At 41.9% G+C, this 26,039-nt stretch overlaps 1 protein-coding gene across 2 annotated transcripts; it reads right to left on the reverse strand.

Annotated features, from left to right (window-relative positions):
• Positions 1–643: 643 nt before the first annotated feature.
• Positions 644–26,039, reverse strand: PHYH (phytanoyl-CoA 2-hydroxylase). Of its 2 annotated transcripts, none has more exons than XM_050936983.1 (9): positions 25,906–26,039; positions 19,616–19,671; positions 18,269–18,379; positions 17,888–18,056; positions 16,746–16,827; positions 15,446–15,627; positions 13,400–13,549; positions 11,590–11,724; positions 644–2,724 (listed from the first exon to the last, which is right to left on the reverse strand). In XM_050936983.1, the coding sequence occupies exons 1-9, from the start codon at positions 25,981–25,983 to the stop codon at positions 2,695–2,697; spliced, it is 993 nt and encodes a 330-aa protein (XP_050792940.1). In that variant the 5' UTR covers positions 25,984–26,039; the 3' UTR covers positions 644–2,694. The 2 variants fall into 2 exon arrangements, with proteins under 2 accessions (XP_050792940.1, XP_050792939.1); XM_050936982.1 differs by lacking the exon at positions 644–2,724 and adding an exon at positions 8,606–9,888.

Raw genomic sequence — 26,039 nt, forward strand, 5'->3', positions numbered from 1 at the left:
TACACTAATGTTAGGAGCCTGGATAATAAGCAAGAGGAATTTTATGAGCATAAACTGGACTTAGTTGGTATTATTGAACTGCGGTGGGAAGATTGGCATGACTGGAATGTTAAAATCACTTGTTCTAAGCTACATACAGAACAGAAATATTTATTAAACACTTGTACTTTTTCTGTATTACTATTGATAATTCTATCATTTACATCTAGTAATGGACCAGTACCATTGTTAAGTATTGTTTTATGAGCATAAACTGGACTTAGTTGGTATTATTGAACTGCGGTGGGAAGATTGGCATGACTGGAATGTTAAAATCACTTGTTCTAAGCTACATACAGAACAGAAATATTTATTAAACACTTGTACTTTTTCTGTATTACTATTGATAATTCTATCATTTACATCTAGTAATGGACCAGTACCATTGTTAAGTATTGTTTTATGAGCATAAACTGGACTTAGTTGGTATTACTGAACTGCGGTGGGAAGATTGGCATGACTGGAATGTTAAAATCACTTGTTCTAAGATACACCTTGAGTTTCCTAACCTAAAAAGTGTTGCTTCCAACTGGGATAATTCTATATTAGCCCCCATCTTGACAGATAAAGATAACTGATCACAGAATTAAAAGCTGATGGTTACTTAGATGGAAATGATTATGACACAGTTATATTTATTATGTACAAACAGAACAAAATCTCAACAAGCTATATATATAGTTGGTGCTTTAAAAAAACCAGTTTCACAAAGCTAATTTTAATAATTCAGCCAAATCAGCTGGGAGAAAGTTTCAATCATCATTCATATTTTTCTGTTTAAATTCTAAGAATATTTTCTGAGATGCCACAATTTGACAGAGAAAGAAAGCTACACTGGTTAAAAAATACAACCTAGCGAAAGTTGATTCAAATGAATATAAATAAGAAACTAGAAGCTGTAGCGCATTAATAAAGAACACAAAAGAACCCAAGGAGAATCGATGGCCAGCAGAGTTAAGGACAATAAGAAGGAGGGTTGTTTTTGTAAGTACATCAGGAACAAAACAATACTTAACAATGGTACTGGTCCATTACTAGATGTAAATGATAGAATTATCAATAGTAACACAGAAAAAGTACAAGTGTTTAATAAATATTTCTGTTCTGTATGTGGGAAAAAGCCAGATGCAATACTCATGTTTGTAAGCTGATGATGAAATACTTAACATTCCAACAGTAACTAAAGAAAATTTTAAACAGCAGCTAGTAAAGCTAGACATCTTCAAATCAGCAGATCTGAATATCTTGCATCCAAGAGCTTTAAAAGAGCTAGCTGAGGAGCTTCCTGGACCACTAATGCAAATTTTTTTTCATTAAGTCTTGGACAACCAGGGAAGTTGCAGAAGACACGAAGAAAGCCAATGTTGTGCCAATATTTAAAAAGCGTAAACAAAATGATCTGAATAATTATAGGTCTGTCAGTGTACTCTCAATCTTCAGCAAAACAACATAGCAGCTGATACTGGACTTGGTTAATCAAGAATTAAAGGAGGGTAATATGGAAAATATTTATGGAGGCTTATGGAAAATAGATCTTGTAAAACTAACTTACCTGTTTCCTGATATTATAACTTTAGTTGATAAAGGTAGTAGTGTTTGTTACCAGAAATTGGGCCAGCTAGTAAGCTTAGGGAGGACTAACGACCCACCAGAGTTTGGCAGAAAGAAGCATGTTTAGTATATTGATAGCTAAGCTCAAAAGAAGCGGGGGGTCACACTCATATTTGCATACTCATGCTCCCAGGACAGGCACGGCACTGGAGATGTCAGGATCCTTCAAGGTAAGTGTCCCACAGCACAGTGATGGATGGTGCGATGAAGGTAAGTCTTGCCGAGGCACGATAGAATGCAATGTGGTGAACCACTGGCCAGGCAGTCTGGGCGAAGGGCCTTCACGGGAGGTACAAGCTTGTGAGTGCACTCCTGAGCACATAGCCTCTTCTCCTTTCAAGGACCTGCTCCTCATGGCCTGCGACTAGAGATGACTTACCCGCATCTGATGGGTCACACTCCATCTCGGCCAGTGTCCATGCAGAGTCCATGCATTGGGTGTGTGAGTGCTGCTTAATTAGATTCCCAGACACCTTGTCTACATGCATCTGATGAAGGGGGTATTCACCCAGGAAAGCTTATGCTCCAATACATTTGTTAGTCTTTAAGGTGCTACAGAACTCTTTATTGCTTTTTACAGATCCAGACTAACACGGCTACCCCTCTGATACTTGTCTACCCGAAAGCTCTTCTGATCTTCCAGCTGTTCAACCAGCCCATTCATCCCACAAGCATTCCAAGAGGAAGGGGCGGGGGGATGGGGAAAGCACTTCACAGGTATTCAGAGAGGAAGCGAAGACAAAAGGGCGGTGGGGGGAAGTACAACAGACCTTTTGAGTATACAGGTTATACATAGCATAGTTATACAGCACATACAGATCACTGCTGCTCCTGCAACACTGTTGATCTAATATAGTTACGTCATCTGCAAGGCATTTGACTGCACAACAATTTGATTAAGAAACTAGAACAATACAAAATGAACATGACACATATTACATGAATTAAAAACTGGCTAACAAGTCTCAAAATGTAATTGTAAATAGGGAATCATCATTGAGGAGGTGTGTTTTTAGTGGAGTCCTATAGGGATTGGTTCTTGGCTCAGTGATATTTAATATCGTCATCAATGACCTGGAAGAAAATATAAAATTATCACTGATAAAATTTGCTTATGACACAAAGATTAGGGACATGGTAACGAACGAAGAAGACAGGTCACTGATATAGACTGATCTGCATTGCTTGGTAAACTAGGCACAAGCACACAATATGCATTTCAGTATGGCCAAATGCAAGAGAAACCAGCCTTGAAAGCTCTCCCTTAGCTGAGCTTTGGACTATGCTCAGTTCTAGTAGGAGGGAAGAACAACATAATGCTCCTCTATAAGTTGCAGTGTGATGCATCTGCCCCCCAACTTGATTGATTTATGTCCCTAATATCTTCTCACACTATGCAAAGGTTTGATCACGGATTTGGAAGGAGTGTTAGTCTTGGGATTTGTTTTCCTTCCAGTAGCATTTGTTATTGAGCTTGACTTCCAGAAAATAATATTTTTGGCCTTGCTATTCTGTACTATTGATAGGCTGAGTCTGATACCATTTAAGTCCCTGTGAGTTTTGCCACTGGGATCAATAGAAATAGGATTTATTCTTTATTGCCACTGAACAAAGCAACCCAAAGGGGAGCACGTGATATAGACTCAGCTGAGCACTGACAAATTCATTGCTGGAAACCATCTGTCTCCCCTGTGTGGTAGTATGGTTAAGACAGGTATTGAACTTATAACAGTGTTCAGTGTTTAAACTTTGACATGCCCGTAAATTGCTGCATGTATTAAGCTCACTGATAATAGCTTTATCACGTTATTACGCTTTTGCTTTATGACTGTACAAAATGTTGTTCTGAAACTGTGAACCCAGTCAAGGTGGAATGCCATCTCCTGCTGATTATAGCTCATCTTAATTAATTAGCCTCTTACAGTTGGTATGGCTACTTCCACTTTTTCATGTTCTGTGTATGTGTATATATATCTTCTTACTATATGTTCCATTCTATGCATCTGATGAAGTGGGCTGTAGCCCACGAAAGCTTATGCTCAAATAAATGTGTTAGTCTCTAAGGTGCCACAAGTACTCCTGTTCTTCTAACCATCAAGAAGGCCTATGAAAACTGAATGGGCCACTGTGAAACATTACAATAAAAATACTTTTAAAATTTCACTTCACACCCATGAAGAGGCTATGTGCAAAAAGGCTCATCCCATCACCCTGAATCCTGGATGAAGGAAATAAAAACAGCTAGCCAGAAAAAAAAAAAAGATGAAAAATTTTCTTTTTGGACTCTGAGCAGAAACAGAGATCTCCAGGGTTAGCCTTAAAATACATTCAGAGCTAACAGATTACTGCAACTGTCACCTTTTAAAAACATAGACTGTAACTCAGGGTTTCTCAAACAGGGGTCGCCGCTTGTGTAGGGAAAGCCCCTGGCGGGCCGGGCCAGTGTGTTTACCTGCCCTGTCCGCAGGTCCGGCCGATCACAGCTCAGTCAGTCAGCATGGATTCACCAAGGGCAAGTCATGCCTGACTAACCTAATTGCCTTCTATGATGAGATAACCAGCTCTGTGGATGATGGAAAAGCAGTGGAGATGTTATTCCTTAACTGTAGCAAAACTTTTGATACTGTCTCCCACAGTATTCTTGCCAGCAAGTTAAAGAAGTATGGGCTGGATGAATGGACTATAAGCTAGATAGGAAGCTGGCTAGATCATCGGATTCAACACGTAGTGATCAATGGCTCCATGTCTAGTTGGCAGCTGGTATCATGCAGAATGCACCAAGGGTCGGTCCTGGGGCTGATTTTGTTCTTCATTAATGCATCTTCATTAATGAGCTAGAGGATGGCATGGACTGCACCCTCAGCAAGTTTGCAGATGACATTAAACTGGGAGGAGTGGTAGATATGCTGGAGGATAGGCAGAGGTGAAAGTAAGCCGGTATGGTCCAGTACAGCATATCGGCAAGAGCCAGTACTCCGTGCCGGACCGCACTGGCTTCCGCAGCAGGGATTTAAAGGGCTCTAGGCTCCCCATGGCTGCAGGCAGCCCAGAGCCCTTTAAATCCCATCCACGGCTCCGGTGGCCGGGCTGGGGACGGATTTAAAGGACAGCTCCCTGCAGCGGCAGGAGCTCCAGGCCCTTTAAATCCCAGCCCCAGCCCAGCAAGGCTCGGGGCGGTGGGGATTTAAAGGGCATGGAGTTCCACGGCAGCTGGAGCCCCAGGCCCTTTAATTTGCCCCTGAGACCCAGGAGCTTCCAGTCACCTCTGCAGCTGAGAGACCCGGGTTGATTTAAAGGCCCAGGGGCTCCCAGCCACAGCCGGTGCACCACGACCTTTAAATCTTGAGAGGCCCTGCCTCTTCTGGATGAGGCCACGCCCCTCTCAGGACTCCGGCAGTAATGGTAAGTCCTGTAAATTACTTTCAACCCTGAGGGTAGGGATAGGATACAGATGGACTTAGACAAATTAGAGGATTGGGCCTGTCATAAACAGATGGTTAAGGGTTAATGCCTCTTTTCCCTTAAAGGGTTAAAAAGTTCACCTAGCCTAGCTAACACCTGACCAGAGGAACCAATGGGGGAACAGGATGTTTCAAAAGGAAGGAGGGAAGTTTTTCCTTTGTTTGAGAGTTTCAGTTTCAGCCGGAGTGAAAAAGATCAAGGAGCCAGCCTCTTGTCAGAGTAGTAAGTTTTAGAAAGGAATAAATGGATTTATGTTTATTTCTTTGTAACCTGTCTTATGCAATTAGAGGTAGAATCAAATTGGGTATTTTTTGTGTAACTAAATTTGTGCCCAGGGGAACATCCTCTGTGTTTTGAATCTGTTATCTGTGAGAGTAGCTGGTATGCTAATCTCTCCCAGAGGGTTTTCTTTTACCTTTCTTTTCTTTAATTAAAAGCCTTTTTCTTAATACCTGATTGATTTTTTCCTTGTTTTTAGATCCAAGGGGGTTGGATCTGGATCCACCAGTAGTTGGTGGGGGAAAGGAGGGGGGATGGTTAATTTCTCCTTGTTTTAAGATCCAAGGGATTGGATCTGGACTCACCAGGGAATTGGTGCAGGAGTCTCCCAAGGCTACCCAGGGAGGGGAAGGTTTTGGGGGGACAGGGAGTGATCCAGACACTGAAAATTCTGGATGGTAGCAGCTATACTAGATCTAAGCTAGTAATTAAGCTTAGAAGTGTCCATGCAGGTCCCCACATCTGTACCCTAAAGTTCAGAGTGGGGAAAGAACCTTGACAGAGCCAAAAGAAACCTGATGAGGTTCAACAAGAACAAGTGCAGAGTCCTGCACTTAGGACAGAAGAATCCCATGCACTGCTACAGACTAGGGACTCAATGGCTAGGCAACAGTGCTGCAGAAAAGGACTTAGGGGTTACAGTGGATGAGGGGAATGGTATGATGGGATAGCCTAATTTTGGCAATTAATTTATCTTTGATGATTAGCAGGTAAATATGCCCATTGGTCTGTGATGGGATGTTACATGGGGTGGGATCTGAGTTACTACAGAGAATTCTTTCCTGGGTGCTTGCTGGCGAGTCTTCCCCACATGCTCAGGGTTTAACTGATCGCCATATTTTGGTTTGGGGAGGAATTTTCCTCCAGGGCAGATTGGCAGAGGTCCTGGAGGTTTTTTGCCTTCCTCTGCATTATGGGGCACGGGTCACTTGCTGGAGGATTGTCTGCACCTTGAGGTCTTTAAACCACGATTTGAGGACTTCAGTAACTCAGACATAGGTTAGGGGTTTGTTACAGGAGTGGGTGGGTGAGATTCTGTGGCCTGCATTGTGCAGGAGGTCAGACTAGATGACCATAATGGTCCCTTCTGACCTTAAGTCTATGAATCTATAAGCTGGATATGAGTCAACAGTGCGCCCTTGTCATCAATAAGGCTAATGGCATTTAGGGCTGTATAAGTAGGGGCATTGCCAGTAGATCGAGAGACGTGATCGTTTCTCTCTATTCAACACTGGTGAGGACTCATCTGGAGTACTGTGTTCAGTTTTGGGCCCCACACTACAAGAAGGATGTGGAAAAATTGGGAAGTCCAGCAGAGGGCAACAAAAATGATTAGGGGGCTGGAGCACAACTTATGAGGAGAGGCTGAGGGAACTGGGATTGTTTAGTCTACAGAAGAGAAGAATTGAGGGAGGATTTTTTGCTGCTTTCAACTATCTGAAAGGGTGTTCCAAAAAGGATGGATCTATACTGTTCTCAGTGGTACCTGATGACAGAACAAGGCGTAATGGTCTCAAGTTGCAGTGGGCGAGGTTTAGGTTGGATATTATGAAAAAGTTTTTCATTAGGGAGGGTGGTGAAGCACTGGAATGGGTTACCTAGGGAGGGAGTGGAATTTCCTTCCTTAGAGATTTTTAAGGTCAGGCTTGACAAAGCCCTGGCTGGGATGATTTAGTTGGGGATTGGTCCTGCTTTGAGCATGGGGTTTGTCAAGGTGACCTCCTGAGATCCCTTCCAACCTTGATATTCTATGAGCTATGGGATATCTCAGTCTTCCCTAATGAAGCTGCTTCACTTTGTATACAATGCTTAATTGGGGACAGGGGTTAGAAAGAGAGAAAATATGACTTCATAGCCCAGCCTGGGGGTAGGGGGTACTCACCTGGGACAGAGTCACTGCTTCAGTGACTAATGGCTAGTCTACACTGGCAGTGCTTTAACATGCTTTGTGTGGTCATGGCACACAATGCAAAAGCACCTTCACGAGGGGTGTAGCTCCCAGCGCTGGTGCACTGTCTACACTGGCACTTTACAGTGCTGAAACTTGCTTTGTTCAGGGGGGTGTTTTTTCACCCCCCTGAGCAAGAAAGTTGCAGCACTGTAAAGTGCCACGCATTTTCTCACTGGCTTCATTCTGGTATTGCGTACACAGCAAATGAGGATGACCTTTCATATGCTATTTTGGTGACCTGACCTACTCCAGACAAGAGTCACAAGGAAACATGGCACCATCTAACTTTTGGGCAACTACAAAAATCACTGGGATTCACGAAGTCTGAGTTAGGTGCCTTGGCTCCCAGCACAACGAATGGGGGGGAAATAAGCATCTGAGGGTGGGATTCACAAAATGGATACTTGCATGACACAGGGATGGTTTAAATGATATAACTGGGTGCAATCCCTGCTGAAGGCTAAATTAGCTTAATGAAACGTTAACTGTTGCAGCCTACAATACCATGTGTGCGCACACAATTCAAGGCTCACACCAGGTCCAATCCAGCTACCACTGAAGTTAATGGGCGTTTTGCCATTTTGTTTAACTCTAGTGGTTCACAGGCAGAAGGGCTGGGTTTAAATATAGGTGACCTCAGCTGTGTCTTTCCATACTCTTTAAGGAATGTAAAAATGTAACTTTGAATTTGCAGCCAAAATGATTTTTACAGAATCCTGTAATGTTTGCTTAAGGGGTTTTTCCTAAAGTGATAAATTTAACTCAAACGTAACTCCATCTTTTAAAAAAAGGTTTGCTAACTGGGAATTTGAGAAAATCTGCAGCTCTTCCATGACCACAGCTCCCTCTGCAGTCAGCTAAGTTACATGCACAAAGCTGTAAAGAATAAGTCTGCTAGTGAATCTGGTCTTTAAGATGTTGCTGTCAGATGTCATCACAAAGATCCCTTGAAGGTATTTGGAAAAGGTCTGAATCCAAAGCCAACTGAAGTTAGAGACTCTCATTAACTGAAAAGGGTTCCACTAGAGAAATTCAGTGGGCTGTGGATCAGGCACAAAGATGCCATAGAAAAATGGTCTCCATGTTTTCAGGTTAAGCATATTTTAACTATGGAATAGTTTTAAGGCTACCTCGTAAAAGGATCATGAAATTGACAGACAGATCAATCACCACATCCCACAATCTTTCTGTCATAAGGGTTTTCTATAGCATTTGTCACTAGATTATCTAATATGTACAAATAATACAATAATGCACCCATACTTGGTTTTTGCTCTAGTTTAATCAGTATTTCAAACATTTTTATTTTTGAAACAAAACAAAGATTTTAAAACAATTGCATTTCAATACACCACAGACGCTATGCCCTGTGATAATTATGACCATCTCCATTCTTCCAATTTTTATTTAATGTTTATTTTCTTTCATTCTGTATAACTTTCCTGCGCTGGACTTAACTACACAGCCTACCCCTACAAATGCCAGCTTCAAAAGAGAAAACCCCTTCTCAGTTGATTAAAAATGAAAAAGGATGCAAGTAAAGTTAAAGATAAGTTACACAACCCCACACAACCAGTTTCAAATGAATTCACTGTCCACAGAGATCATCGCTGGAACAGTGGTTACTATACCATAGTTAAAATTGCTTTGCTCCCGCTCAGAATATTACATGTCTTTTAGGGAAAGGGCCATTTTCCTCCAAACTGTGTTCATTTCAATACAGTACATGCTGATAGTTACTGTGAATTCCATGCACACACTAAGTCTTATTATTTGACGCATAAGTAACAAGGAGAAAATTATTTAGGATGATAGGGAGTAATGGTAGAAAACTGAAGAAGGGAAATGTGGGCTAAATATTAGGAAAGACTTCTTGGCAGTAAGATCTATTAGACTCCACAGTAGCCTCCCAAAGGAACTGGTAAAAGCATAATCACTTCAGACATTTAATAAACTAGACAAAGGACTAGAAAATGCACTGTCATGCTCCAACGATGGGAAAGGGCTAGATGATGCAATTGGTCTTTTCCACCCAGGTTTAGACTCACTAGAGCCATGAGTTAGCATAAGAGTTGCATTAAGAGCAGCCCAAAATTACATCAGGATAGAGACATCTGAATCCAAATTGGTTCTTAAGTAACATAGTGATGAGTATTTAAAGAGCTGATCTGATGGGAGTTCTCATCCATTTAACAAACAGTGGATTTTAAAACAAATGATTTTTAAAATTACAAAAATAGAAGTATTTACTGTAGTGAATAGGTTAAAAATATGCTAAGTATATTAGCTAAATTTTGTTAATCTTCAGTGCATTCATATTATAATATTTTGTTGCAAATGAACATTTGGTGCAATATTTGAATAAATTCAAACAAAAAAGAAAATGAAAATTTGTGAGGATCGTGGTTTCTGATCAGGGAATACAATACTCAGGCACACTTTTTTTTTTTTTTTTTTTTTTTTTTTTAAACTCTGCCATCAAAAAAACTATTCTAAAGATTAGTTCTTTCTCCTTTTACAAGCCGCCCTCGTATCATCCAAGTATCCTAAAAAAAAAAAAAAAAAAGAGCAAAGACAGAAGAGCTTATTACACAAACCAGGACACAATGTTTATTTCTGAAGACAGTAGAAGTTATTTTCTCTACTTACCTACGTATTTTAAACAACAACAAAGTACAGCATCAACAAAATTATTGATCTTCCCTTCAAATCCATAGGCTCTGAAGACATTAATTAAATTATAATGCAATAAATGGTAAAGTCAAACAAAAATATTGAAGATCACCAAAAAGACGAATTCTTCTGTGAGATTTATATGAATTGCATGATGCATAAAAGGCAATCAAGAAAGGCAGCAACAGGAATGTGCAATGGTGAAATGCACAGAACTAATTTAGATGTAAGCACGCAAACTATAGAAACTGCTCTTTTAAACATGCAACTGTTCCTACATTAACACTAAAAATATCAGTGTATAACTAGTAATGCAGGAGTCAAAGGCAAAGCAGACTTATGCTTTGCAGATAAATATTTAAAAAAGTCTGTCCCTAGATACTTATGGGCCTAAAGATGCAGAAAGTCACCTAGTGAGATTTTCAAAAGCGCCATGCTGCCTAACTCCCATTGATTTCCAATAGGAGTTATCTGCTTTTGAAAAGTCCACTATGTGCCTATATATATATATATATATATATATATATATTTATTTTTAAATCTAACCCCTAGATACTATATTGATTGGTGGTTTAGAAATGCAGCAGATCTGAGTTTGGAAGATTAGGTGGCACCAAAACCCAAACAATAGTTGGATTTAACCCACTCCAGTTGTCACCCCAGTGTAGAAACCAGATTTTTGTACTGCGGATTTGAGAAGCACTTGCTGCATTCATTATTTTTGGAATGGATCAGAGCACAAAGGAATGCCTCTCATGCATCCACTCCCTCAAAATACCCCAAATTTAGGTGGTTGCTACTGGATTATATTAAAATGAGTCAATGTTTGCCATCAGATATATGGGTGTAGTAGTGATTTCAAACAGGAATCGCACCCATTACCTAAAGACAGAATTTTGCCCTAATCCTATAACCATGCACTAATCTTATTATTTTTCTGAACATAGTAGCATTCAGCCTATAGCTAACAAGTACAAGAAAATTGCATCTACAAATTAGGAGGGCAAGTACCTTCTAGCTGCTAATGTCCATTCTGTGCAGTCCACATGTAACTGAAAAGAGCTTTTAAAATTTATTTTTAGATATTCACCCACACTGTCAACCTTAGAAGGAGGAGTGTTGCTAGCAATATGAAATCTGTATCCACACTGCCATATACGGGGTCACCTCATTAGCGCGCGCTCTCTCTCTCTCTCTCCCTCCCCAAGGTAGCTCTGCCATTCCACACAAAACAATTTAACCAGTTAGAGAAAGGTGCTTTAATAAAAGGTGTGGTTAACAATAACTAAATCTGCCAGCCACCATAATAACTGTATTCCAAAGGAAAAATCAAGATTTTTTTTTCCCCCCTCAGATAGGTATCTGCTTAGACCCAGGATCAATCCTACATAAACCCGCAGTGTTATATGTGATTGGATGGGTTGATGCAATTAAAACTATTGCTTATGAATTTAAATTAGAAAAAGCACAAGCAGTAAAGAGATACTTATAGAAGTAAAATATAACTAACCCTTTGCTGTGTAAATAGGGTTAGTGTGTAATATACTGTTGTTGCAGGACACTTCTAAGCTTACCTTCAGAGTGATAGGCGTGCTCACACCATATTTTCTTTGTGTAATTTCTACAACTTCTTTCTCAATGTTTTCTTGACTCGTGCCCTTGACTTCAATATAGTGGCAATCTGCACTAGCATAGTGACAAGATATCGCCTGCATGAAGAAAGTCAGGAGTAAATCACAATACAGCTCGTAAGTCAAGAATTGTTGATCAGTGACCTGTATTAACACCCCACTATCTTAAATGCAAGTATCACCATTGTAACCAAATTTGAATATTTTCTCTGTTTCTCAGGCTTTTGGAAATGTTCACTTGGAAAAAAAAAATCTTGCTAGAGATTCACACAGAAAACTTGCACAATAACGTAAGCTTAATGAATCACTTTTTCCATCTTCTCCTCACTCATGCGGTGAGGTCAAAGCACCCATTTTGTGATACTGCACATGATAAAGACATGAGTAGGACTTCTCTGAAAGGGTAAGCTGGACTGGGAGGAGGAAAAAAAAAAAAACAAACACAAAACACACAATCATCAAGGAAAACAAAGCGCACCGGCAAAGTGAACTGCTTTTTCCCCACAGTCACGCAATCTCGTGTGTTGATCTCAACCTTAAACAGAATGGTGTTGGGTGGGTATTTGGATAAGAGACCTCCAAGGAAAACCCAAGTTGCTATACTGCTGACGGAACTGGAATAGTGATAGTAGGCTCAAATGTTTCTCTCTCTCACCAACAGAAGTTGGTTCAATAAAAGAGAGTGCTTCACTCGCCATCTCTCTATTATAAGATCAACAGCTATAACATTGCATATTACTCTTCCTTCTGTAGGAGGCTAATGGAAGGTGTTAAACAAGAACCCTCATAACACTCTAGGTTTTTATTTAAAAAAAACCAAAACCATTTGTAACTATTGCTCCATTTCACTAAAAATGAAGTCAATAGGCCAGATTCTCAGTTAGTGCACACCAGCACAATCCCACTGTCTTCAGCATAGCTATGCCCTTCTTCCTAAGTTTTGTCTGATTCTACTCTCAGTTAGGCCTTGTCTACACTATGGGGGTAAGTTGACCTCATCTTAACATAGATGGAGTCGATGTAGTTTAGGTCTACTGGTGTGTCTATACCACCCTGAGTCTACTGGAGACACTCTCCCATTGACTTCACTGGAATGAGAAGAGTAAGGTGAGTACTGGAGTAGACGGGACAACGATCTGTGGTTGATTTAGCGGGTCTTCACTAGACCCACTAAATCGAGCCCCCGGTGCATCCATCACCACAGCGTTGATCCCTTGTAAGTGTAGACATGCCCTTAGAGTGGAGTGCAGTATAACTCCATTTACTTTTTCAGTAAAGCGCTATGCAGGTATGTAATTCATAATTAAATTATGCTGTTAATAATCAGATTGTAGTGGCCTCCGGTCCTCAGAGAAGAGAATGACAAAAATTCCATTCACAGCTGGTCAGGACTGAGGAAAACACCTTGTGGAGAAGCAAACAAGAAGAATCCAGAACTGTCCACCAACATGTTTTCTAAGGTCCCGATTAAGGAATGCACATGTTTAATCACTTCCCTGAGTCAGAGCTGCAATGTACATTTACCAAGAAATGTAACATAAGGTTACATACTTAGTTTTGGAAAAGTTATCTAAGATTATCATTACAGCAAAATTACACCAAAAATCTATAAAACCAAAACAAAAAATAAGATTACAAAAATCTATTCATATGCAAGAGACTATACAATCTCCATAAATTTGGAGGGGGGCTTAGTGTTATGCAATCTGTTTTAAAACATGTCCAATGGCTGTAACTTGAAATGGTTTCCTACCTTCCGGAAGCCTTGAGTTCTGTTCATTCCAGAGCCATGAATCAACAAGGGATGGAAGAATACTGTGTCTCCCTTCTCCATAACAAGGTGAACCCTGGGAAGGTTTTTGTTGTAATCACGCACTCCATGGTACATCTTGTTAACGCCACCCTAAAAAGCAGAGTTTACATCATGGGATAATTATTAAAACTACTATGTCTTAATGTGGACAAAAATCTGCACTATTCAGCTTTCTTTCAGATAAGAATCCAAAGTATGCAATATGCTTGCCTGAGAGTCTGCTTATTCACCTTTGAATCTTCTCACCCCAAAAGCCCAAATCTAGCTCAGCCGCTAAGGACATGTCTGCACTGCATTTAAAAACCCATGGCTGGCCCATGCCAGCTGACTGGGGCCCCAGGGGCTCGGCCTAATGGGCTGTTCGGATCACAATATCCTAATCTGAATTCCTTGAAAAGATAAATAAGATTCTAGTCTTACATGACATTCACATTCCACTTTCTTCATTTGCTTTCTTTTGACCTATAACAGCTTACCAGTCCCTCTGAAATGTTCACTTCAGACAACTATATTTGATGCCATAATGTTTGTTTTCTTCTTTAAGAGGACAGATTGGAATGAGCGGTCAGTGTGATGGAAAAGGTTTGTTACTTATAACTGAAAGCCATGTCCCCGCACCCCCCTGCCCCCAGCGTGCGTCTGAAATGTAACAATGCACCATGTCAGGAGTACCTGACCCACCACAGAGAACTCTGGTGCATTTATGTTCGAGCTTCCAAAAAGGGTATTGATCCAGAAATGAATGATGTCCAGTACCATAGTCTTGCACTTGGGTAAGGACACTGCTGTTAAGGGAGCACGCTCTCCCAGATTTCAAAGACTATGACTTTGGTTTGAATAAAAGCCATGAAAAATTCCAGCAAAAGGATATTTTGTGTGGAACAGAAAAAGTCTGCTAAAGTTCAGTTGGTCTTTTATTTATACTAAATGAGAAAACAACTTTTTGCTTTGAGAAAATGTTCTGTTCAAGAACATTACTCGGATAAGAAAAAAAAAACCTTAATTTTCAAAAACTTCAGCTTCTACATCACCCTAATGAGGGATGCACACTTTGATAAGATACAAAAATATGACATGCATATGAAATGGATGTGTGATGCTCCCAATTGCCTTAGGAAGATAAACATGTACTTACAAAAGAATCTAGGGCCTAAAAGGTTTTGTATATGCTAGACAAGGTGGGTGAGATAATCCAATAAAATGTATCAACTTTTGTTGGTGGGAGAGACAAGCTTTTGAGCTTGCACTGCTCTGTGTAAGCTCAAAAGCTTGTCTCTCTCACCAACAAAAGTTGATCCAATAAAATGTATTACCTCGCCCACCTTCTCTCTTTAATATCCTGAGACCAACACAGCTACAACACTGCATCCATATCTGCTAAACAGCTTGACAGTGGTTAATGGTCTGTCAAGACATTGTGACAATGGAGTGCTGGGGAGAATATCCTCAATCCTCCAGAGGTAGCTGCATAGCCCATAGAGGGTCAAACTCCTCTCTACCCCCAGGGATAGAATCTCTGACACTTATACACCTAAATGCCATGAAACAACACCAGTGAGTCACTAAGCAATCACAATGCCTTCTCAATATTTGCATATGGGTGGGCTCCTTCCATTGCCCTACTGTTTGCTGGAATGACCTTGGCTAGGCCTACCTAGTGAACAGCTGGCTTGTGCAGCTGCCTACAGTGCATGTGAAGCACACATATTACAATCATTATTACTCTGATTGCAGAAGCACCCACCACAAGCGAGGCACTTTCCAGTTACAGAGGAAGTCAGTCCCTGCCCCAGTAAGCATACACTGTCAAGGTTAGATGTGGAAGTACTTCAGAGATATGAAAAGGTTTTGACCAAGAAAAAGAGAGTATTCATAATTGTAAAACTTGACTACCTTTCACCAACTTTGTTGCAAACCAAAACACAAATCCCCTTGCCTCCACCAACTGCAAAATGCAGACCACATTAATCCCACATGCAGATCTACCTCCCAATCAGGGTAATCGTGTTGCTTCAGGGAACCCTTGTGTGTTCCTGGCAAAACAACCAGGCAGCCATTGCTGCGATCTATCCGCTCCATGGCAGTCCAGGAACACACAATGAGATCTGCAGGCCGGAATGGAAAGTAGTGCAAATCCTGATGCATGGGATGGCGAGAGCTCTTCTTGCCTGGAATAAAAGAGACGAGTTTGAATCAGAAAAAAAATTCAACTGTTTTAAACTAAAACAAAGACTTCTCACCTGTTCAATTCCACTGAGGGGACAGGGCATGCTGCAAGAACTAGTCTTGCTCTGCATTTGATCAGAAGAACAGCTATATTAAGGGGGCAGCAGAACAAACACTGAAATCCACTGTATTTCCAACAGGTTACTTCTGTCTTTGCTGCTTATTTATTTTATTATCTTTTTTTTAATTGTAGTTTGTGCTGTTTAAATAACATTCCACATGGACCAAGGCTATCAACCATTTCCTACTATGTTTCTAAACTCATATTTTGTAGCCCTTCTGTATTTTTTAAACTAGGGTGAGAGGGTTGATGGTATGCATGAACTAAGTACTTAAATTTTTTGACATAATCAATATCTGCTGAAAATACAAAGCAAGATCATTGTGAATAATAAAAGTAGCATATATCTGCATATTATGAACCTATAATAGTGTATCCAGAATAAAAGTATCTTTAGAAACCGTTACTTCATCTAAAGTACTACAAACCTCACTATCTCATACATTTTAATGTAAAGATTTCAAAAACAGGAGCCAAAAGTTAGGCTTCTAAATCCATATTTTGGCACTTAAATAAATGTCCAGAGCACCCAGCAGCTCGTACTGAGGTCAGTATCTACATGTCTAAACTAAATTTGACATATTGTATCTAAACTCTCAGTCCAAAGAGAGTGTATGTCGTATAGATGAAGGACACTCTTCCTCTATTCTGTTCTATTGAGGTCAATGAGAGCTGCTGAGTACTCAGTGCTGTTGAAAGCCAGGCTGCTAAGGGCTAGATCCTAAACACAGAGCCATGCATTCACTACATGAGACTACTGACATGCTTAAAGTTAGGCATGTGTGCATTGCTGAATCGGAGTCTAACAGCCAGACAGTGAAACAGACTAATTGTCAAAATGAACGTTATTCAATTTTCAAAGTTCTTTTGGTTTGAATAAAATAGGGTAACATTTTTAATGGTCTTAGAAATTTGTTTTTTGGTTTTTTTTAAAACTAGATCATGTGCCCTTTATACAAAATAAAAGTCCTTATTCTTCCTCACACAAGTGTCCCTTACCAGAATCTGGAGGTTTATTTATCAACATCGTGTGCATGGCCATGATGTTTGGCCCTGTGAAGCACTCAACGTATTTTAGGATCTAAAGGTGAAGAACATATATTAGGAAAAAAGTTAGATGTTTATACTGCAATATATATTACAACCAAACCAGAACTGACCACCACATCATGTAGGCCAAGTATACACTACAAACTTTTTCCTGAATAACTATATTGCTCAGGGTATGATGAGGTGCGCTTTATGACTGATACAGATGTGCTAGGCAAAAGCCTCTAGTGTAGACAGTTATTCAAGCACAAATGCACTTTTGCTGTTATAGCTTACTTTGCTCAGCTGGGGGTGAGGCGAGAGAAGAGTGTTGGAATAATATGTAAAAGCACAGTTTTGCCACTACAAATTGCATCCACGCTAGGAGCACTTTGCCAAGTCTGGCATACCAGTATAGCTATATCAGCAAAGCATTCCTAGTGTAGACCTAGCTGCATTGTCTGCTGCTATGAAAGTGGTTAAGAAAACGTGAACTCACATATACTTATACCTGGCTAGAGCAATGAGAGAGGAATTATAACATTCTGTGTTTATATCTGTGCTTTTCTAAATTAGTCTGCAAGATAAGTGACCTTCAAAAGCAACATTATCTGGTTTTAGGCTGATATGTGCAATACAATCTGATTACAAAGAGGATTTATTTATACAGCAACTGCACTTCAAGTAGACTTATTTCTTTTCCAAAAATCACTTCCACATGCCATAGGGTGACCAGATGTCCCGATTTCATAGGGACAGTCCCGATTTTTGGGTCTTTTTCTTATATAGGCTCCCACTATCCCCGTCCCGATTTTTCACATTTGCTGTCTGGTCACCATAATACGCCATCATCCATTGTCATACATGTAGAAGAGGAATGTGAGGAATAGCAAAAAACACTCACATTGTACACTTTAGAAAGCTTATGTTAATGCTCAGAGCCTTACGGTAAGCTGCATCTAAATATCGAAACATGAAAATTCCAGTTGGTTATTGTGAGAACTCACACAGATTCCTCCTGTTGTTTTAAGAAAAATTATAGGAAGTGATTTCAGTTATTTTTCATGGACATATACTTAAAACAAACGTACACCAGGATTTTCCCTTTTTACCTGAGGCATGGTACAATATCTGAAGAGCTCTTCATCTTCCTGAAAATCCTGTATTTTAGTAACTGCTTTTTGATCTGGAACAAACTCTGATTTAGCAATGGCCACATCCCTCATTATGATTAAGCCGGGCACTTGTACCTCCTTTTCACAGATCTTTGCAAATTCATTTCTAGAGGAAAAAAAAAAAAAAGTTAAAAAAAATTTCAAACACATATTCTACCATTTTATTATACCAAAACATTTTGTTTAAATGAAGGAATAAGTTATTTGTTAATAAAATGCTTCCATTTTAGGGGAACCCAAATTCATGCTGTTTCAAAAAGCCTCACAGTATTACTAAATATCAATATGATTGTGTCTAGCGAAACAGCTGTTCTGTACCTGAAACGCTCAATGTCTTCACCAGAAACCAGGTTTTTAATGACCAGGTAACCATTTTCTTCATAAAAGTGCCTCTGCTCTGGAGTTAAAAGGTTATTGTCCAGGGTGTAACTACAAAGAAACAAGAGAAATTAGAAGGCTCAACAAAAAGCAATCTGATGAGAATTTTCTCAGCAGCGACCTGAAAGGGAGAGGATCGAAGTTAACAGAATGTATTTAATTTTCTTCTGTCAAAAGTTATCTGCAGACTCTCAGTAGTTAATGTAGATTAGAACAAGCCTCAAAAGATGTAACCAAAACAAAACAAAGAAAAACAAAACAAAACACATACATTGGTCTTACAATCTGCTCTGTGAACATCAAATAGTCAGAAAAATAATTAAAAAATGGAGAGAATTATTCTCTCAACATGAAGTTTATCTCCAGTAGAAAAAATAATTTATACAGTAATTTTTACTACGAGTTAATATTCCAGAGATGTGCGTGACAGTTTATATAGAATACATAGAAATGGCCCAGTCCTCAGAAATTTGCAGTTTTGGGTGGAACAACATGACTAGATGTAGGATAAGGCCACGTCCAGACTAGGTATTAAAATCGATTTTAGATACGCAACTTCAGCTACGGGAATAACGTAGCTGAAGTCGAATTTCTAAAATCGAGGTACTCACCCGTCTGGACGGCGCGGCATCGATGTCCACGGCTCTCCGTGTCGATTCCGGAACTCCGTTCGGATTGATGGAGTTCCGGAATCGATGTAAGCGCGCTCGGGGATCGATACATCGCGTCTAGACTAGACGCGATATATCGATCCCTGAGCAATCGATTTTAACCCGCCGATGCCGCGGGTTAGTCTGGACGTGCGCTGAGATGCACACAATATGCCATGAGGAGACGTGTAGAGGAAATGAGCCCTTTCACAAGATACACTTGTACTTTAATCCTGTTGAGTATATCCAATGCATTACATGATTATTCAGCACAACTGTTTTTCCTATTTGTAAATGTAAAATATTTTGAGGCAAAACATATACCTTGTCAAAAAGAGGGAGTGGAAAGGTGATGTCTGATCTTCAATATTCGTACACATAGAAACAGTACTTATGTAAACAGACCCTTGAAGTCAAACTATTCACATTTTCAAGATCAAGCTCTAAATTACTTTATTAAGCCAAATTAAGCAGCTCAGAAAATATCCTTGCAAGATTTTAAACTAGATGAAGACTTCTAATCAACATATCTTCTATAATTCACAAGAAGAGATATGAAAATAAGAATAAAGATTATATACAGATGAGAAATTAATCTTCAAATGTAATAGTAGAAAGATAGTAAAATGTCACTTACTGAAACTCCATTGGGTGTTTAACAGAAGCAATTTGTGCTGAAGTCGGAAATGTTGTCTAGAGTATAAATTAAGGCAAATAAAGCACAACAACTTGAGTATCAGATCTGAAGTTGGTTTAGAATTCCAGAATCTGACACTTGGTTGTAATCCAGGTTAAATCATTAAAAATGTATTTTGCTTTGGATTGTCGTCCATTTTTTCCCCCCCAAGAATCCACTCTCCCTTCCCACTTTTTACTTTGCTGCAAGATTGTCTACTCAAAATAGAGAACACCTGATCCTGCACATGCCAAAGTCAATGCAAAACTCCCAGTAAGAGCCAGATCAGCCTCTTAGAGCCCCATCCTGAGGTGCTGAGCATTCTCAGCTCCCATTGACTTAAATGAGATGCGGGGGTCTTAGCACCCCACACGACAGGGCCCTCTATGACAGCCCAATGAAGATTAATTGAGGTGAAGTAGATTTGTGATATTTTAACAACTTTAGCTTTAATTAGTTAATACTTTGCGATGGATAACTTAATCTGTAAAACAATTAAGTCTCACATACTACTGAATGAGATTCTATTACAGCCTCATTTCTGCTTATCAGACCACTGCTGAGAGATAGATTGTTCTATTTTTATGCATATTAATGAAGTATGGATTTGGGAAGTTCTGCTGTACCTTGGTTAGGTTTTTAATGCCTCAGGAAGCCATTTATGTGCTCAAAATTATTTATCATGATGGTGCAACTATCTATGAACTGAAATACCAAGAGAAGACCAAATCTTAGGTAATTTCAAGCCTATGCGTGGCTTTGACAAGCCTGTAAAAGACTAATGCAAATAACCCCCAAACCATACCAATTCTAGACCCTGCACATACATTTCACAAACACTAAACCAGAACATAAAGCAGCTACAAATGGTATGTTCATCTTTAATTTGAACAATAGGACCGGGTACATAATACCTTTTTCTCCCCACTTCCCTTCAGGAATATTTTATTCATGGAAAATACATATGTTAAACCGAATAAACAAATATCTAACACCACAGACTCCAATATTTTTGTTTTAATATTTGATGACTGACAGCTTCATAAAACCTTCTCATTCATAGTTCCCCAAGTGATCTTCACTGGCAGCAACATCATTTAGGTTGCCTAACACTTCCCATTGTTATAGAAAATCCTTGAAGCTTTATTTTAGAAGCTCTAACATCTCCATTGTGTGAAGCTGGATTTTGAAATCTGCCAGGGGAAAAGCTCTGCATAGGGACAAAGAGAAGCACCTCTCCTGAAATTCCATTCGGATTAAGCAAAATTATGAACCGTTAAAAATCATCATTTCCCTTTTCTTGTGGAAGGGATTCAGGAAAATGCTGGCTGCATGTCAAAATAATAACCGAACACAAACAGTCAAAGTCCTGGGTCCACACTATCACCAGAAGAGCAGCATATGCCCTACCTGGAGCAGCTGTTGGAGCAGGGGATAACATGGGCCAGGCTGTCCCTCCCCGACAATCACATTCTCCAGACCAAGCACAAGGCATAAGCATCTGAAGCTTCCCTCCACAGGCACTCATGGGGCAATTCAACAAACTACTAGCAAGTGGGTACAGGGCTGGGCTCCCCCTAGTAACCATCCCGAATGTTGGATATGGCCCCAGAAGTCCATCCCTACCTCTGAGAGCACCACATGAGGCAGGAACCTCCCACCTCCTAGGATGGAAAGTCAGGTGAGGAGAGTCAGACCAAGTACGTCTGCAATCCATCTCCCCTTTAAGATAATGGTTTTGTTCTGTTTCTACATCGACAGGACTAACAAGTGGTAGAATTCTATGCTACAGTGCTGACAGTTCAGGCCTCAAACCCTGCTAATAATGCATGATGAGGTTCAGTTGTTTGTGGGTTTTTTGTTTTTGGGGAGGGAGGGGGGAGTTGCACGGTGGCACGAGAGTTCCTCTTTTTACTTTTTTCTTTAATAAAAGATACCAATGAAATTAGACAAAAAAGCCTGCATTTGAAGAAGTTATCCTTGGTTGCAGAGCTATGCACTCATAAGTTAGGAAAGGCCAAATTTATGGTTCCCCGTGCAATCTTACTTCTGCTTCCTTATGCAGTTGCATTATGATGAAGTGAATTATACAATTCACATTTTTTCCACAGAATCCCTGCCTCAGCCAGTGCAAAGGTTGGACACGCAAGGGAGCAGAATTAAAGCTGCATGGGCAGTAGTAAGTGGGCATTTCCTAAATACATTTTCTTTTGTGTAGCTTTTTTGTATGCAAAATTGTACTCCAGCTTCTTAATTCAGGTGCTCGTGAGAAATCTTCTGATGGATCATCTCTATCCTTGAAAACCTCACTCTGGACACTATCAGGATTCAAGGATCACAGTTTGAGAACTACTGTACTATATAAAACCATTTAGGCACATAGAATGTAACATTCAGTGGGAATTTAACCAGGACAATACAGTCTGCCTCTCTACTATGGAGAAAAAAAATGAAGTGGGATTAATTTTAAATAAACACAGCTGGATAGGACCTGAGTTTTACAATGGGGCGGGGGGGAGGAGAGGGACAGACGGACAGCACCTCCTGCAGCATTTGCTCAGAAAAAGCTCAGAGGGAAAAGTGTCACCTTCTAAATCACTAACACCACTTCGAATCATAGAATATCAGAGTTGGAAGGGACCTTAGGAGGTCATCTAGTCCAACCCCCTGCTCAAAGTAGGGCCAATCCCCAGACACATTTTTGCCTCAAATCGCCCCCTCAAGGATTGAACTTTATGCAGCACCGGCATTTTTCATAGTTGTCTGATTCAAGTGCTGACAAGACCAGCTTTGCTTAGCTTATAAAATTTGGCAAGACCAGAGCCTGAAGTGATTTGGCTCCACAAGTATAAACTAGAGGATTATTACACAAAAAAGACATGTGCATACATCTGCATGCCCAACAATACCAGCTCAGAGTTAGGTTAGATGGTCTCAAGGCTGCCTGAATCTTTCATAACCCTGGAGATGTATGATGTCACTAGAGAGAGGCTTTGCCATCTTGAAGGGAATAACAAAAGAGAATGACATTTTCTACAATGAGAAGCAACCTTTTAACTATGTTCAAATCCTCCACAGAAGTTTAAGATGGAAAAGAACTGCATGCACAGCTAATCCCATCCTATTTATTTTCATTAGCCTCAACTTCCCTCAACTGTTCATTTACCTCATACTGGGTCATATCCTTTAGATTCTAAACTCTGGGGCTGACTGTCATTCGTTATATTTCTGTACAATGCCCAGCACAATAGAGGACTCAACCAGGTTTGAGTCTTAGGTGCCACTAAAGTATGTTAAATATAATAATAAAAATGGAAAATACCTACAGCATTAGGTCATCCCATCTATACTCAGCAGATGCAAAACTGTTCCCTACAGTTTGCCTGTCTAGTTTTAGACCTTTCATCGGAAATTTGTTCCTTTCTCACTATCAGAAAGTTTCTTCTGATATGCAGCTTAAATTTCCATCCTTAAGTTAATCAAATTTCTCTCATGCCATCCTAAATAATTACTATCCATCCATGGTGTTTATAACCTTCAGGTATTTGTAGACTTATGACCCTCTCTATCACTATCTCTTCACCAAATTATTACTCAAAAGCATGCTTCTGACCTCCCAACTTTTGCTGTGAATTTAGTTACATATTATAGCTGAACTGCAGCAAAAACAAAGTTTTTTAACCATCGCTGAGTTATATAACTCTTCCGCACCTCAATTTCCATACTTGTAAAACAGAGATAATAATTAATAGCCTTCATGCAGTCCTTTAAGACGCTAGGTTGAAATGTAGCACACACAAGATAAATCACTATAAAAGCTTCCTCTCATCCCATTTCTGCCCTATACCTTATGTTTTTCAACCTTCTAAGTTTCCCATTCACCTCCCAGGACCTTATGTTTTAAAAGACCTTTTCAGAAGTATAGAACATACATAACCAATAACCTTTCTGTGTTTGTCTCCACATGGGGCTGAGCCCATATATCTCAGCATGGTCTGAAATTCACCATGAAATTTGAGTACTACAGAATTTAGCCCCCCACAAACTCTTGGAAACATAGGCAAAAGCTTAACATGTACAAGCCTCCTTTCTTTCCCAGATTTGTGTGCACAAACTAGCATATATGTGAGCAAACCAGGTAGCTGTACACAAAAACAGGAACTTAGGAAAGTGTAACAAAGGCCAACTAGCAGCTAAAGGGTTGGAGTTTTAGGAAGAAAGCATAAGGAAGGAGGAGGTGCATGACAAGGGTAACAAACACCCTGCTCCCTGTAAAATGATTCTCTGAATTAACAAGCAACTGTGGAGAGATGATTGCAGGGCGTTAAGGGCAAAGGTACTAGCCTGCAGTGGGTGGTAGAATCATTGTTATTTACCCAGTCCCACAGCATGCTCAGCACTGTACACAGAAAGAGACAAAACCCCCACCCTGCAGTCTAATAAAATCACAGGGAAAAACAGTGACAGCGTCTGTGTGTCCAGGCAGAAGGTGGGGGAGGCAGCTCTGGCAGAAGGGTGAAGGCAGCCCAGGCAGAAGTGGGGGGGAGACACACGCACACAAGGGGGGAGGCAGCCCAGGCTGAAGAAGGGGTTGGGAGGAAGGACACACACAAGGGGGAAGGCAATCTGGGGAGGGGACGGACAGGAAGGGGGAGGCAGCCCAGGAAGAGGGAGATGGGAAAAGGGAGGCAGCCCAGGCTGAAGAGGGGCTGGAGGTGACACACATAAGGGGGGAGACAGCCCCGGCTAAGGGGGGGTGAGAGGTTGGAAGAGGAGAGGCAACCAAGGGAGGAGGGGAGGGAAGCAGCCCAGGCTGAAGAGGGGGTGGGGGGACACATAAGGGGGGAGGCAGCCCCAGCTGAAGGACGGGGGTGGAAGGTTGGAAGAGGGGAGGCAGCCAAGAGAGGAGGGGAGGGAAGAGGGAGTCAGCCCAGGCTGAAGAAGGGGTTGGGAGGAAGGACACACACAAGGGGGAAGGCAATCTGGGGAGGGGACGGACAGGAACGGGGAAGCAGCCCAGGAAGAGGGAGATGGGAAAAGGGAGGCAGCCCAGGCTGAAGAGGAGGTGGGGGAAACACACATAAGGGGGGAGGCAGCCCCGGCTGAAGGGGGGGGGGGTGGAAGGTTGGAAGAGGGGAGGCAGCCCAGGTTAGAAGGGGTTGGGAAGAAGGACACACACAAGGGGAAGGCAGCCCAGGCAGAAGAAGGGGTGGAGGGCAGGAAGAGGGGAGGCAATTCGGGGAGGACAAACGGGAAGGGGGAGGCAGCCCAGGAAGAGGGAGATGGGAAAAGGGAGGCAGCCCAGGCTGAAGAGGGGCTGGAGGTGACACACATAAGGGGGGAGACAGCCCCGGCTAAGGGGGGGTGAGAGGTTGGAAGAGGAGAGGCAACCAAGGGAGGAGGGGAGGGAAGCAGCCCAGGCTGAAGAGGGGGTGGGGGGACACATAAGGGGGGAGGCAGCCCCAGCTGAAGGACGGGGGTGGAAGGTTGGAAGAGGGGAGGCAGCCAAGAGAGGAGGGGAGGGAAGAGGGAGTCAGCCCAGGCTGAAGAAGGGGTTGGGAGGAAGGACACACACAAGGGGGAAGGCAATCTGGGGAGGGGACGGACAGGAAGGGGGAGGCAGCCCAGGAAGAGGGAGATGGGAAAAGGGAGGCAGCCCAGGCTGAAGAGGAGGTGGGGGGGACACACATAAGGGGGGAGGCAGCCCCGGCTGAAGGGGGGGGGTGGAAGGTTGGAAGAGGGGAGGCAGCCCAGGTTAGAAGGGGTTGGGAAGAAGGACACACACAAGGGGAAGGCAGCCCAGGCAGAAGAAGGGGTGGAGGGCAGGAAGAGGGGAGGCAATTCGGGGAGGACAAACGGGAAGGGGGAGGCAGCCCAGGAAGAGGGAGATGGGAAAGGGAAGGCAGCCCAGGCTGAAGAGGGGCTGGAGGTGACACACATAAGGGGGGAGACAGCCCCGGCTGAAGGGGGGGTGAGAGGTTGGAAGAGGAGAGGCAGCCAAGGGAGGAGGGGAGGGAAGCAGCCCAGGCAGAAGGGGTGGAGGGCAGGAAGAGGGGAGACAATTCGGGGGGGACAAACGGGAAGGGGGAGGCAGCCCAGGGTTCCGCCCCCGCCCCTGACACACACGGGGGAGGCAGGGGTGCAGACTCCACGAGGGGCGAAGGGAGTAACGGGGCAGTCGAGGCTGCCTGGGCCCGCTCTGAAGGTGCCCCCCCGGCTCCCCACCCCGCAGCCCGGCTCGGGAAGGATACGAGGGCGGCAGCGCCCGTCCGGGGACAGAGGTGCCGCAGGATGGTGCCCAGCCGGGCTGCGGCCGCAGCAGCCTCCATCGCGCCTGTGCCTGGCGACCTAACTACCAGCGCCACAAGCCAGGGCTCTGAATGCA

This window comes from Gopherus flavomarginatus, chromosome 1 (genome assembly GCF_025201925.1).
Source record: "Gopherus flavomarginatus isolate rGopFla2 chromosome 1, rGopFla2.mat.asm, whole genome shotgun sequence".
NCBI classification, from domain to species: Eukaryota; Metazoa; Chordata; order Testudines; family Testudinidae; genus Gopherus; species Gopherus flavomarginatus.

What these genes read in the sequence shown, in the direction of transcription:
- PHYH (XM_050936982.1), bottom strand. Translation starts at nt 25,983, where the DNA reads ATGGAGGCTGCTGCGGCCGCAGCCCGGCTGGGCACCATCCTGCGGCAC. An exon ending in AAACACCCAATGGAGTTTCA is followed by an intron (nt 18,380 to 19,615) that starts GTAAGTGACATT and finishes GTTTCTTTGTAG; the next exon opens with TTACACCCTGGACAATAACC. An exon ending in GCACGCCTATCACTCTGAAG is followed by an intron (nt 9,889 to 11,589) that starts GTAAGCTTAGAA and finishes TTTTTTTTTTAG; the next exon opens with GATACTTGGATGATACGAGG.